Source organism: Equus przewalskii, chromosome 17, assembly GCF_037783145.1.
Source record: "Equus przewalskii isolate Varuska chromosome 17, EquPr2, whole genome shotgun sequence".
In the NCBI taxonomy this organism is placed as follows: domain Eukaryota; kingdom Metazoa; phylum Chordata; class Mammalia; order Perissodactyla; family Equidae; genus Equus; species Equus przewalskii.
The window spans coordinates 52,665,892-52,680,108 of NC_091847.1; the positions used below are offsets into that span (position 1 = coordinate 52,665,892).

The 14,217-nt window shown below is 52.4% G+C and overlaps 1 protein-coding gene across 1 annotated transcript; it reads left to right on the forward strand.

The window, feature by feature from the left end:
• The first annotated feature begins 1,914 nt into the window (after positions 1-1,914).
• SP9 (Sp9 transcription factor) lies at positions 1,915-5,663 on the forward strand. The gene is made up of 2 exons (XM_070581569.1): positions 1,915-2,076; positions 3,088-5,663. Exons 1-2 carry the CDS (start codon positions 2,056-2,058, stop codon positions 4,519-4,521), a joined length of 1,455 nt encoding a protein of 484 aa, XP_070437670.1. The 5' UTR covers positions 1,915-2,055; the 3' UTR covers positions 4,522-5,663.
• The last annotated feature ends 8,554 nt before the right edge of the window (positions 5,664-14,217 follow it).

The window sequence follows — 14,217 nt, forward strand, 5'->3', positions numbered from 1 at the left end:
CGCTACGTTATTGCCTCTCGGGTCTTCTCACTCTCTCCTTTTCTCTCCTTTCTCTTTCTCTGTCATAATTTCCGAGGAGGCTTTTGCCTACTCAAACCAAAGAGGGGAAAAAAGCATTCTGAGCAAAGACATCCTAACGAAAAGCAAAGAAAACAATTAATGTGGCCCTCTCCACCCACGGAGTGTACCAGGATGCACGCAGGCTCTGTCTTAGGGCCGTGCGAAGAGCCACGGTGGTTGTACTTTTGGGCCAAGAGGTATTGCAAAAGAGGAGAGAAAATATTGGGGGCAGAGTTCCATGTCCTCCTCCCTTGCTTCTCCTCCCCCCCTCCAACTCGTCTTTTACACCCAAGCATTTGGGGGGTCGTGGTTAAAAATGTCTTTTATAAAGCAGGATGTGGGTTTGGAGGGGAATGTGATACATTAAAACCACTACTCAGGTCTGCCCGAGGGCGCTGGTAATTTTGGTTCAAAAGCAGCTCCTGGTTGCCCTGAAGAAGAAAGAGAAAGCAAGACCCAGAAAGAAGAAAAACAAACAGCTCAGCGGTTGCTGAGGGACTCCGGGACGCGTTGTCTGTCTGAGGACACCTCTTTTCACACCGATAAGATCCAGAGAGGACTTCAGGATGTTTCTAGCGTGCAAAATGTGCAGGCGTCCACGTGTGGCCTCCTCCTCCTCACTTGGGGATGGAGGTCCCCGAAAGAGGCTCCCTGAGCGTGTCCACGAAAGCAGGGCGCCAGGTGGGGGGCCCACCTCTTAACAAGGCGCTCTTGCCCTGTAGAGGAGCATCTGGGCCCAGGAGGTCTGGAGTGGGAACGGGTGGGAGTTGGGGTAAGTAAACTCGACTCCAGGCTGAAACGTGACATGCAAATCCTCACCGGGTTAAACAAACAGCCGTGCAAGCTGCAGCTTCAGCGGGGGTGGCGGTGGGGGCGGACGCGGCTTGCGCCGGTCTCTGTGCAAAGTTGTTACAACGTGAAAATAAGCGGCTTCGTGCAGCGTGTTGTATGGGCTGATGCCTCCCACCCCCACGCCAGCCCCCAGCGAAACCTGGCAGATAATCAGCACGTCCCACTGTTTAGTCATATTTGACAACTGGGTTAACCTGGTATCTAGCAGCTAGCGAAACGGTACAAAAGGTGCCCTCAATTACCACCAGAATCTTCTGGTGTGAGTGGCACTTGCATTACCCCTCAGGTCAGAGGCCAGAGGGACAATTAGGAAGTCACTTAGACCGCCAGAGGAAAAGACGAGATGCAGCAGGCTCGAGGCCCTCCCAACAAGTCTGTGGGTATAAACCTGGACGGAGGCCTATTTCTCTCCTCTCGGAGGAGCTGTCCCTTCGCACCCTCTCCTCGATGTGACTCTGAGAGTAAAACTGAATCGAGTGGGATTAAGGAATTGAGTAGAAGACAACCGACAATGATGAAATCGCTAGCGAGAATGACGGACTCCAGCTGAAGTTGTGCTCCGCAGGAGAGAGCCTGGACACACAAAGTGAGCGTTGACATTTCCGTCTCCACTTGGGCCTTGCCGGCGCGGCCTCCGCCTCCGCGCCCCCTCCCCTCCTGCCTCCTTTCCCACAAGTGGGGAGTGGAGCAGGACTGTCAGTCCTAACTTGCATCATCTCGGGGTGGTTCGGAGGGGCTTGTGGCTTGGTCTCAACGGTACTTAAACCTAGCTTGGTGCATGTGTGTGTAAATTTTTAATTGCACTGTAATTTCTTCAGTCCCTGGCTCGCGACCCCCCCACCTCGCTAGCCGCCTTGACTGGCACGCGCCGGGAGCCCGGGCTCGGGCCCCTCGGCTCCTCTGATTGGCTGCGGGGCAGCTCCCGTCTGCTCTGCCTGCGCCCTCATTGGGCGAGAGGCGCAGCCAGCGGCACTTCAAAGCGGGTGCTCCCCGCACTTAGGCTGAGTTTAGCCGGCGGGAGCCCGGAGTCCGCTCGGCGCGAGCTCGGGGACGCGGGAGCCGCGCGGGACCCGAGCAGCTTTCCCGAACAGCCGCCAGGCTCAGCCCCGCTCCCGGCCCCGCCGCGCAGCCCAGGGACCTGCTATGGCCACGTCTATACTCGGGGTAAGTCGGAAGTGCGGCGACTCATTTGCTTGTTTTAACTGGAGTAATTTTTCGTTATGGCTTCTCCGGGTCCGCGGCTCCGGAGAAACTGTTGCTGCCGGACTGCAGCTTCAGCTTCTTGTAGCACTTTCCACATTTCCAGGACTTATTCTTTCCAAGTTATTGGAACCTAGGAGATACCTTTGTAAGAAAATGATTTGTTAAAAGTAAGTCCTTTTGTATTTGGTTTTAAAGAAAACCTAGAGGTTTCCTTTCTTACCCTCGTGATTTATACCCCGTCCCCCCTGGCTTTGGGGATTGTTGCAATTACACGACAGTGGTGTTTCCAGAAAACAGCCTTAATCGTTTTGCAGTCCCTGTAGTCACGTTAACAATTACGCTTCTGCGGCTCCCCACTTGGCCTGTGACTTTGAAATTTATCTCTGGGTCTCTTCTCCGCGGATTCTTGTTTTCATAATCAGGTTACTTGTATGTGTGTGCAAACATTAAAAATAACGTTTTCTATTAAAAAAGAAAAGAGTCAAGTCTTAGCCACCCTTGGGAGGAGTGCCCCAAGTTTCCCCCGCCCTTGGGCGGCTGTTTCGGCCGTCTCCGCCCTCACCCGTGTTTGTTATCGATGTGTTTACCTTCGTGCTTCACCCCGAAGGGCGATTTGGGGGCTTCTGTGAGAGGAGCCGGTTGACGGCGAGCGGAAGGCGAGCACCCGAGTCTGGTTCTGGGCAAGGGTTGCAGCGACTGAGGCGGGGAGAACCGAGACATCTTTGATCTGTAGTCCCACTGAAGAACAACTTTCCAGCGCCAGGACCCTCAGCGCCCTTGCGATCCCTCTGCCCCGCGCGGGCGCGGCGCATCCTCGGCGAGAGCGCGGGGAGGAGGCGCGGGCCGGGGAACCACGACCCCTCGGGACGAGACGCGGGGGGACGAGACTGCTCACGGGTGCACTTTGTGTCTTCCTCCCACTTCTTCCTGCCCTCCTCCTCCTTGCTCCCTCCCTCACCCCACCCACTCTAGGAAGAGCCGCGCTTCGGAACTACCCCGTTGGCCATGCTGGCGGCGACCTGCAACAAGATCGGCAACACGAGCCCGCTGACGACGCTGCCGGAGTCGAGCGCCTTCGCCAAGGGCGGCTTCCACCCCTGGAAGCGCTCCTCGTCCAGCTGCAATCTCGGCTCCAGCCTCTCGGGCTTCGCGGTGGCCACCGGCGGCCGCGGCTCGGGCGGCCTGGCGGGCGGCTCGGGCGCAGCCAACAGCGCCTTCTGCCTGGCCTCCACGTCCCCCACGTCGTCCGCTTTCAGCAGCGACTACGGCGGCCTCTTCTCCAACTCGGCGGCGGCCGCGGCGGCGGCGGCCGGGGTGTCCCCGCAGGAGGCGGGCGGCCAGTCGGCCTTCATCTCCAAGGTGCACACGACGGCGGCCGACGGCCTGTACCCGCGCGTGGGCATGGCGCACCCGTACGAGTCGTGGTACAAGTCGGGCTTCCACTCGACGCTGACGGCGGGCGAGGTGACCAACGGCGCGGCGTCGTCGTGGTGGGACGTGCACAGCAGCCCCGGCTCGTGGCTGGAGGTGCAGAACCCCGCCGGGGGGCTCCAGAGCTCGCTGCACTCGGGCGCCCCCCAGGCCTCGCTGCACTCGCAGCTCGGCACCTATAACCCCGACTTCAGCTCGCTCACGCACTCGGCCTTCAGCTCCACGGGCCTCGGCTCCTCGGCCGCAGCCGCCTCGCACTTGCTCTCCACCAGCCAGCACCTGCTGGCCCAGGACGGCTTCAAGCCGGTGCTGCCCTCCTACTCGGACTCCAGCGCCGCCGTGGCGGCCGCCGCCGCCAGCGCCATGATCTCGGGCGCCGCGGCCGCCGCCGCCGGGGGGAGCTCAGCGCGCTCCGCCCGCCGCTACTCGGGCCGCGCCACCTGCGACTGCCCCAACTGCCAGGAGGCCGAGCGGCTGGGCCCGGCCGGGGCGAGCCTGCGGCGCAAGGGCCTGCACAGCTGCCACATCCCGGGCTGCGGCAAGGTGTACGGCAAGACGTCGCACCTGAAGGCGCACCTGCGCTGGCACACGGGCGAGCGGCCCTTCGTGTGCAACTGGCTCTTCTGCGGCAAGCGCTTCACGCGCTCGGACGAGCTGCAGCGGCACCTGCGGACTCACACGGGCGAGAAGCGCTTCGCGTGTCCGGTGTGCAACAAGCGCTTCATGCGCAGCGACCACCTGAGCAAACACATTAAGACGCACAACGGGGGTGGCGGGGGCAAAAAGGGCAGCGACAGTGACACGGACGCCAGCAACTTGGAGACGCCCCGCTCCGAGTCCCCCGACCTCATCCTGCACGACTCTGGCGTCAGCGCCGCCCGGGCGGCGGCAGCGGCGGCAGCGGCAGCGGCGGCGGCGGCGGCGGCAGCCTCGGCGGGAGGCAAAGAAGCCGTGTCCGGCCCCAACGACTCTTAGAGGCCGGGCGAGAAGCGCGAGGAGGGGGGAGGGAGAGCGAGCGAGCGAGCGGGCACGGACGGGCGGGGGCTCCGGAGACGCCCCCGGGCCGCGCGAGGGCAGCAGCCCCGGCTCCCGGAACGCGGCTCGCCGGCCGCGCCGGGAGCTCCCCTCTGCCGTCCGAGCCCGGCCGGGGACCGAACGCGTGGTCCAGGAACAAAAGCGAACCATCCTCCGACACAAACACCACTTGAAAAACTGCACACACAGGCACACACACCCCGGAGACCTACAACCACAGGCACGCACACTCACGCGCGCGCGCACACGCATACACACCACTCGCACAAACTTCTCGAGCGAAGAGCAATACACAGAAACGCTCCCTCCTCCCCCACCGACCACCCCCCTCCGCTACTCTTCTCTTTCCTTTTCTCCAAAAACAAGCCACCACCCTGCAAAGGACTGTCAGAACATTTTAAAACAAACGGGACCTATACAAACAGACCCTTTGTGTGGATTATATTATATATAAAACGCTCCAAGTCCTGCTTGATATCTGCTTACAATGAAACTTTTTTTTTCCTAAAAAAGGAAGCATCAAAAAAGGCTTAAGGTGAGAAATTAAACTGGAAGTCTAGTGACAGTTTCTCTGTATTTCATAACATCTGTATAAATAGGGTTCAAAGGATTGTGTTCTCTTTTATTTTCTTGTAAATGTTCATTCGAATAGAGTTTTTTTGGTGAATTCCTGAAATTCAGGGAGTTTTTTTTTTTAATTTTCTGATGCACTTTGTGAAAGTCAGTATATATGTAAAAGATATTTAAGATCTTGAGTTATCACTTCACTCACAAACACGTAAGTTAAGGTCATCTAAAGAAATTAAATGCGTTTATCTGTATGAAGAAAATCTTGACATATTTTCATTTTGGTATTATTAAAGGACTCTGAACAATACACTTCCTTTTTTAAAATCCTGTTCCCCTCTCAATAACCTTTATGTGGGTCGACTTTTTTTGTTGGGAAAAAAATTCCCTTAATGTTAGTTTTAGGTAATGTAAGGTTTATGTGAGTTATAAAAGCCATAATACATATACGTTTTTGAGAAGTCAACATTATTTATTTGTATATCAACAGCGTGAATTAAATTGGGTTATAAGAACGTGTAGTTGTATTACTTAATGGGAGAGCTCTCAAAAATGTGACATTTTAAAACTCTCCAGCGCCTCAAAAGAAAGCAAAGGTCTTTGGCAGCTTTAACTGAGGAGGTGTCTACACCTCCCGGAGGGGTCAGACAAAACTCCAGTGGGTTTGTTTGTTTTTAAAAAAGCGATTTTAAAACAATCTGTGAAAGGAAAAAGCTTTTTAAAAGAAGTTTTTTAGCTCCCAAGTCTCTCTACATTGGGAGGCGACCCAGGGGAATAAATCGCTAGAGTCAATACCCCGGAAAAGACATTTCATGCCTAAATGAAAATCTTGTTAAATGTTATTAATTTTGACTTAGAGCACACAGCAGCCCCCTGTGCCTTGTATTCCCTTATTAGGGATTCATGTCTTATCAAATATCTAATTAATCTCCTAGACATCATTTGTTCTGGCCAACTTTATCTCAGCTGGTCCACGGGGAAAACTCCAAATATTCTCCGTGACAAAGCTCCCTTGAAGATCTTTTTAATTGTCTAAATTAACTGCACCAAATTTGCATGTCAAACGGTAAAGGGCAACCTGAGATAAAATGTAAACGTTTTAAAAGCCCCCAAACTAAGCACTTGATTTGATAACTAGGCTTTTTAATGTTATGGAAGACAACTGCTCCTTTCCTTTTCAAAGACGGCTGATCTATGCAAATAGTGAATTGGAAATGCCTAGGTCCCCGCGCAGTCAAATGGCCCTCGCAGGTTATTTGAATATCAGTGGCGCTGCTTCTGAAAAGGTTCAAGGATGCTCTCTGACTTCTTTGTGATTACTCAGTGCGGCGTCTTATTCTGAAGAAAAAAAACTCAGGAATAATTAAAGGCTGGGATCAGGCCTGGGAACACATTTGGGACAGGAATCTCATTTAGACAGTCTCTTTCAAAATAAGGCACAGTTAAATTGACCAGAAGGCAATTATTGAAATGAAAATTATTTTCACTCTCTTTGTCTTCTGACCACCAACTTAACAGCTCCAGTTTAAAAGAGAGGGAGAGACGAAAAGAAAATTGGTAAATGAGATAATTTCGCAATTCAAAAAAAAATGTTCATTTAGAAAATAAAGTACATATTTACAGAATAAAAATATTTCTAAAAGGCTCCCCACACAATAGGAAATACAAGCAAAGTCAGCCCCCAAGGAAAATTTTTTTCATGACTATCCGTCTCGAAAACTTGAATGAAGCTTTTGATTTTGGGGAAGAAAAAATGAATTGTTGTTATTAACAATCCACAAAATGTTTCCCCGCAAACTCTGCCCTGAAAAGCCAAGTAACAAAGTAGCGATTAGCATGGAGTGACGGTCCCCAGAGGCGTTTGCAGCTTGAGGTCCCGTGGCTTCTTCCCTCTCCTCGTTCTTGCGATCCCCCAGCCTCGGCTGCCCCGCTCTTCTCCCTCGAGTTTTTCTTTTCTTTGGCCATTTTCTCTCCTCGCTCAAACAGTTCATAACCGGGACCCCCACCGCACCCCCGCGCGCCTCCCGGTTCGGGTCTGTCCTCTGCAGACGCTGGCGGTCTGCGTCCGCGCCGGGGGCTCCGGGCCGAGGCGCTGGCGGCCGAGAGGGTGCCCGGCACGCTGCGGGCTGGGGCCGCGGCGCGGAGCCGAGGGTGTGCTGGGGTTCCCGCGGAAGGAGGGCGCCCGGGCGTCTGTCGCAGGCAGCTTTGTTTCTCGTGGATAATAAAGGCAGATCAAAGGGCCTGGCCGGGCAGGTCCCGCTCGCCGCGCCGCTCCCTCCGCGGCCCAGTGATCAAGGCCTCTGCGCGCTGCCCCTGCCCCGCGGGTCAGCGGCCGTCCATCACCGCGGCTCCCGGGAGCGCCGGGCGGCGGCCCGGGCCCGAGCGGCCGGCGGGGAGACCAGAGCTCGGGGCTCCTGAACCCGGAGACCGCGAGGGCCCTGCCGCCGGGCCGAAACCCACAGGCGAAAACAGACCCCTAGGGGCCCCCGGGGGCGCGGGGAAACCTTGACCTGAGCGGGGCTACCAGGCGAGGCCGAGCCACTTGGAGAGAGCGTGCGTGCGAGGAGGAGAGAGACCACGAACGAGGGGACGAGGTCGGTCTCCCCGGGGCCACCTCGGGGCTCCGGGGCCCGGGAGGAGCGGCAGGCCGCGGCCAGGGGTCAGGGCGCAGACGAGGGCAGCGGCCTGGGGGCCGGCCTGGGGCTGGGGGCGCGGGGCCCCTCTCCGGCCCGGGTGAGAGCAAGTGCGATTTCGTTTCAGCCGGTTTCTCCAGCGTTTCCTGTTCTCCAGCTCCCCGCGCAGCCGAGGAACCGAGACCCAGGGGTCCTCAGGCCCTGCGCCTCCCCAGCCCCAATCCACGCCGCCCCGGGCGGTTTCCTTCTTTGACTCTACTTTTTTCCCCTTGGAGTGATTAGGATCCTACCTAAGGAGGAAAAAGAAAAAAAAAGAGGAAGATGTTCTTTCCTCAAAGAGGGAAAACATTATTTGGACGATTAGATTGTGCACCTGAATGGCATGTCTGGACATTCCGTCAAATCCTTATAAGTGGTGTAAAAGGGAATTTCTTTTTATTCAGATGGAAACTTTATTTATTTTAACTCTAATCTTATTTGCATCTATTATCTGTATTCACCAAGGCACTCTCCCACTACAAAAATGCAGATGAAGTAAATCTCACATAAATCCCGCCCATTTGTGTAATTGGTACACTAAGTGTTTATTTTAAGTGAGAATAATTTAGCTACAAATTTTCTTAAGGAATAACATTCTTAACACATTAAAAAAACTGAAAACTCTGATTTGCTTTTATGTTTGACAGTCGCTCTTGATTCCCTTAAGAGGAGCCCGGCGAGTGCGGCTCGCTGGCGCCATCTAGAGCTCCGGGCCGGGAAGGCCGCGCTGGCCGCCCGGCTCGCCGCCGCCGGCGCGGGGAGACCGGCGTTTGCCCGGAGCGGCAACGACCCAGCGAAACGAGCAAAGAAAAGCGAGTTTTTGTGTTCCCGGGGGGACGAGCCCCACTCTTGGGGAACACTGCTTAGCAATAGCCGGTATTACTGCTCCCAGGGAAGGAGGTCGTTTCTGGGACATGCTAACTGAAAATCCAAACAAAAGCAAAATAACGTCCTGTCTGGCCCTAGTCTTAGAATTCTCGCATTTAACATCCCTTTCAAGGCAACTTCAGGGTCTCTCAGCTCAAAGTGGAGCACGCTGGGCGCTGTCGACGGCGACGTGAACCCCGGGATGGGCACCCGGCCTTGGGCGCGGCTTCCCGCGCGCTCTTCGCCCAACAACCCGGGATCCGAGGGCTCGCGGTCGGCGAGGCCCGCGTGGACCATCCGGGACCGACTGGGACCAAGCTGACTAAACCGGGCAACCAGGCCGTCCCGCCTCCCCAGACCCCCTTTGCAGGGGAGGGAAGCGAGGGACCCGCAGCTTCCACCAGCCCGGCCCGGGGATGGCCGACGCGTCCTCGCGCCTGGGCGCCGTGGTCCAGGCCGCCGTCCCCCCCACGGCGGGTGCCGGGGTTGCGGGGCAGGCCGGGCCGGGAGGGGCGCGCGGGGCCCCCGAGGGCGCCCAGAAGCCCCGAAACACCTCACCCCAGCCCCTCTCGAGGGGTCCGCACTCCCTGGCGGCGCAAACCCACCCCTTTTGTCCCCACTTTTCCCCTCCGAAACCCGAATCTAAAATCGGATAGCAGTTGGGGGCGTTGACCAATTTTCTCTCCTCTCTGTGCGTCGCCCTCCCCCAGCCTCCCCTTTCCCTCCTCTTCCCAGTCCACCACCCCACCCCTTCTCTTCAGACGTGGTGCAGTGGCTTCTTCCCCTCCTTCCTTGTCCCCCCACCCCCCGCGCGTTTATTGTATTTTAATCTCAAAAGCTACACCTCCAAATTCCGCGCCCGCGGCAGCGGAGGCACCGTCACCCGCAGCAGCGAGGACCGGCCGTGGCACCCGGGCGCCCGGCTCCCCGATCTCGCGCCGGGGAAACGGCGTGCGTTTCCGGGAACTCGCAGCCACCTTTGCAGCGGGTAACTCGGCTGGGTTTGTATTTGCTGTTTTAATACAAACCCCGCCACACTGCCTATTTCAAAGATGTGCTAATTACTACTTGGATAGCAGGGCGCAAAGTCCTTGTCCATTTCCCAGTACAAAGTAGGTTGCTAGAAAATTTGAAATTGCCTTTCAGCCTAAAGCTGCCTTACCTGAATGTCATAATTACAGTAATTATGTACATCCAAATTACATGCTAATTAAATTAGAATCAAATCGTTCTAAATCGAAATCAAATGAGGTAGTGAAGAATTAATCAATGACAACATAAATAGAGAGCTTCCTTCAGAGATATTTATTGTAACGATCCAAGGAGGAATTTGATCTGAAAAAGTCACCTGTTTATTTACTTTCAAATTAGTAATCAGTTATTATCCCTTCTCCATAATTTTAACCGTTCAGTGTTATTTACCCCCCACCCTTTCCAGACGCTGGAGTTTATAGAAATATGTATGAGGTAAATATATACAGACATGCCTACCCTATATGTTATTGATATAAATATATACAGTGTGTTTGCAGCTCCAGTCAAGGGGAAGGTTTCAGAATGTCCGTGGGGACACATCCTTCCAGGGCCTGTTCGCAGTGTCCCAGGAAAGAAAAACAAGTAAGTTTTTAGGTTTTCCAAGACCCTTGCACTCTCTTCCTTTGGAAATTCATACGAGGGATTTGCATGGTTTTGCAAACATCTAACCATTTCTGGGTGACTCATATATAAAAGAAATGTAAAGTTTTCTGCTTGCAGATTGCTGGCGAGAGTTGACATTTTCATTTTTTGCCCCGGGAGCGAGAGATGAGCATCGAAGTCTAAAGCGCCCTCTTCACCTGTGGAGCCCGAACGACGAGAGAAACTCGCTCGCGTCCCTAACAGCTGCCGGCGAGTCCGCCCTCCGACCTGCGCAGGCGAAACGCGCCCGAGGCCCGGCGAGCTCAGGCGGCAACTGGCAGGCGAGGGCGCGCGGCGGCCCCGGCGCGCCGGTCCCCAGGGCGCAGCTCTGTGGCCCGCAGCCCGGCAGAGTGGCCCGGGAATTTCCTCGGGGTGGACCACTGGCGTGGGGCGGGGGGAACCGGTGCTGCGAGCGAATCCAGACCCTTTCCCGTTCACTTTGTGGGTGGGGAGTCCAGCGGCCTCTTCTAGGAGAGGGATGCGCCCCCTAATTCTCAGCCTTTCCGTTTCGGTTGGAGGTGCCTTCAGAAGGTAGCCGGACGCGTGTTTAGAAGGAAAGCACCACAGTTTGCAGGGCTGGCGTCGCCTCTGGGGACGGAAAGGGGCAACCCCGGCTCGGGACTGACTCCATCACCCTAGTCCAGCCCACTTCCGGCTTCCTTGGGTTTAGGGCGAAGTCCTTGGAAGCCCCGCTCTGGCCAGCTCCCGAGCCCCCGGGCCTCCACTTCTGCCCACCGCCTCAGAATGGGCCTTCGAGCAGAAGGGCCGGGGGTTTTCCGAGTCTGCGAGTCGGGGAAATGCGGCTCACAGGCAGTTTGGGCCAGTGGGTGCATCTCTTTCCATTGCAAGCAGCCCCCTGCGTTTCAGGCCGCACGGCGCTTCCCGCTTACTGTTAGGTTCTGAGGGTGATGTTAAGTGTGGCGTGAAGGGAGGAGAAAGTGGGAAGGTGACAGGAGTACCGGCTTCCTTTTCCGTCAGCAGGAAACGGGTTTTAGGAGCCTTATCAGGAGAGCCCTCGGTTGCCATTGCATTTCCCAAACCTTATCGTTCTCTCGGTTTTATTTGTTCCTCAAAACTTTTAAAAATCATTTCTCCTTTTTGATCCAAAAAAAAACCCCCAAAAAACAAAAAAACAAAAAACCGCTCCCAAGGCCTGCAGCTATTGCATGCCTTTATCTCTTTTCAAGAAATGGTAGCTACCAAGGTTTTCTTTTCAGATTACCCAGGTAAGACTTCTTAATCTCCTTCAGCTACTAAGGCTAAGCTGCAGCCTTCTCCCCGGTCTTAAGCACAGAGTGTGGAGCAGGCGGCCTCACTCGGCGGCCTCCACCCGCGTTTGGTCCAGTGGACGTTAGGACAGGAGGAGAGCGACACGGCTCAGGTGCATGCTGACATCTTTGCGCTTCAGTGCTAAAGCATGCTAAGCGTTCTGTGATTAAAACTGGGAAACATCGCGCTCCCAGCCGCGTGGACGGATCTGACTCACTGTCAGCAAGCGGTCTCAGGAAAGGACGGCAAGAAAGGTCCCTCCAAGCCTTTCAGATAAAAAGCTTTCTTCCGATTAAAACCGTGTGTTTCAAAACAAGGTCTCCGTTTCCCATTTCAAGGTAAGCAGACCTGCCGCTAGGCTGCAGCAACCTCTGCCTGTTTTGGCACATTTATTAAATGAAATTATAACTAACTTACCACATGAAGATTCAGATAAAGAAACAAGTCCTAACCTAGTAACCTGATCTTTCCTGGCCATTTGTAAATCGACAGCACCTCCTACAGGAATTAATTTGCTAGTGTTAAATTATGTTAAATGTTAGACCAGGGAAGACGGAAGGAGGGGGCCCCCAAAATGTCTCCGATGTCTGCCAATGCACTTCCCCACCCGTGCACAAACAAATGTCACTACCCATACCCAGATTTCTTTAAAAGAATTTTCTATTAAGGGTAAGAAGAGTGATAAATATTCGTCTTTTCCAGTGGTTTTCTAAAAAGTCTTATCGAGGACTTTTGTTTCTTGATTCATAAATTCATTAAATTTGGAGGACACTTCTTTGGCTCTCAGTACTTAAGGGCCTCTCTACACATACAACTAAACATCCTTTTTATTATGAAGTTTATCTCTGGTTTCTACCTTATATTTCAAACGCAGAAGTAGAATTAGATGCCTAAGATTTTTATTTAAAAAATCACTTTCAGTTCCTTTTACCTGTGTCATTAGCGTATGCAGAACAAGTAAGGTGAGTCTCTTTAAGGCTGTCACCATGTTGTGATTCTATGTGCAGATGCCTTCCTTCAGGTTTAAGTTTGCTAAGTTGGAATGCTAGCCCCGTGGGGCTGTCTACCACCTTTGGGTGACCAAGGCTGAAAGCCAAACAGAAAGTCAACATCTTCCCTAATTATGTGGGAATTTTTCTCACCATTGCATGGAGAATAACATTCGGGTTATGGGTAGCACTTTATAGTTTCTCAGTCTTAACAATGAAGGGTAATTAACCCAGAGATTTAAAAAAATTCTTATGGTCCTTATAAAGCTAAAAGTGGACTACAACATTTGTGAAAGTCAAATGAAAAAAGTGTCTGAAATGATAATGTATTTCTATAACTCATTTTTAATTACAGGAGGCATTTCAACATTTCTCTTCATGAACACTGTATTGGTTCAGAAACCCTTTAAGGCAGTAAGTATTGCACAGGTTTTGACATTATAAAAATTATAAAGTCTAAAAAGGCATAAGATAGAAAATAATCAGCGCAACACTGATGAACTCAAGGTGTAAATTAGCAGTCTTTATCAATTTCAAATGCATGCTTTCTTTTTTTAAATGAAGAAGGAAAGGGATCTTTAAGGTGCACTGTATGTTATAAAAAAATACTGCAGAAGGAATTCAGTTCTTCCCCCTCAACTCTCTTAAAAATCTAAATAATTAAAGGCTTGTTTATGCCTTTAGTTAGCTGCTTCTAAATCAGAGGACATTTATGTGTGTCCACATACAAGACAAAGACATATATATCAGACTACAAGGAGTCGTTTTACTTAATTCCTCTTTCAAACTTATTTACTTTTTTATGGAATTTATGAAATTATGACTACTAACCCTCAAACCAACTAATCCATATTTGTATTGTATTAAATAAGTTGTTTTTAAAATGTGGAACCCTGATAAAAATACTTGTGTCTGTGATATTTAGTATGTACTTTTTGGAATTGCATGTTACTTGTAATTTGTACTAAGTAATTTTTTGTATAGTTTTCCTTTACCATATCCTTTGAAACACAAGGGAGAATCTGCGGCTAAATTTAAACATGTGTTATATACTTTAACTAATGAAATATATCTAAATAGTTTACATTGGTCCATTTGTCACATTACATAAATGCTTAAGCTTTAGAAGTAAAATCTTTAGTAGCTGTATGCCAGTAGCAGAAAGGACATCCGTGTCACGTAGAAGAACCTTTTAAAGACGGACACATCCCAACCCCTGGAGCCTGTGAATATGCTAGGTTACCTGGCAACAGGGATTTCAGGTTGCAGATAGAATTAAGGTTGCTAATCAGCTGATTCTAAAATAGGGAGATGGATTCTCCTGGTGGGCCCAATGTAATCACAAAGGTCCTTAGAAGTAGAAGAGGGATGCAGAATGTCAGAGTGTCAGAGTGATTAGATGTGAGGACTTGACTCGACTTTGTTAGTTGTGAAGATGGAAGGACGGGGCTAGGAGCCAAGGAATGCAGGTGGCCTTTGGCAGCTGGACTAGCCAAAGAGATTTCCCCCTGGAGCTTCCAGAGAGAACCAACCCTGCTGACACCTTGATTTTAGCCCAGTGAAACCCATTTCAGACTTCTGATCTCCAGAACTGT

Coding starts and splice junctions, on each gene's coding strand:
- SP9 (XM_070581569.1), top strand. CDS start 2,056: ATGGCCACGTCTATACTCGGG. Junction 2,077..3,087: donor TGGCCACGTCTATACTCGGG/GTAAGTCGGAAG, acceptor CACCCACTCTAG/GAAGAGCCGCGCTTCGGAAC.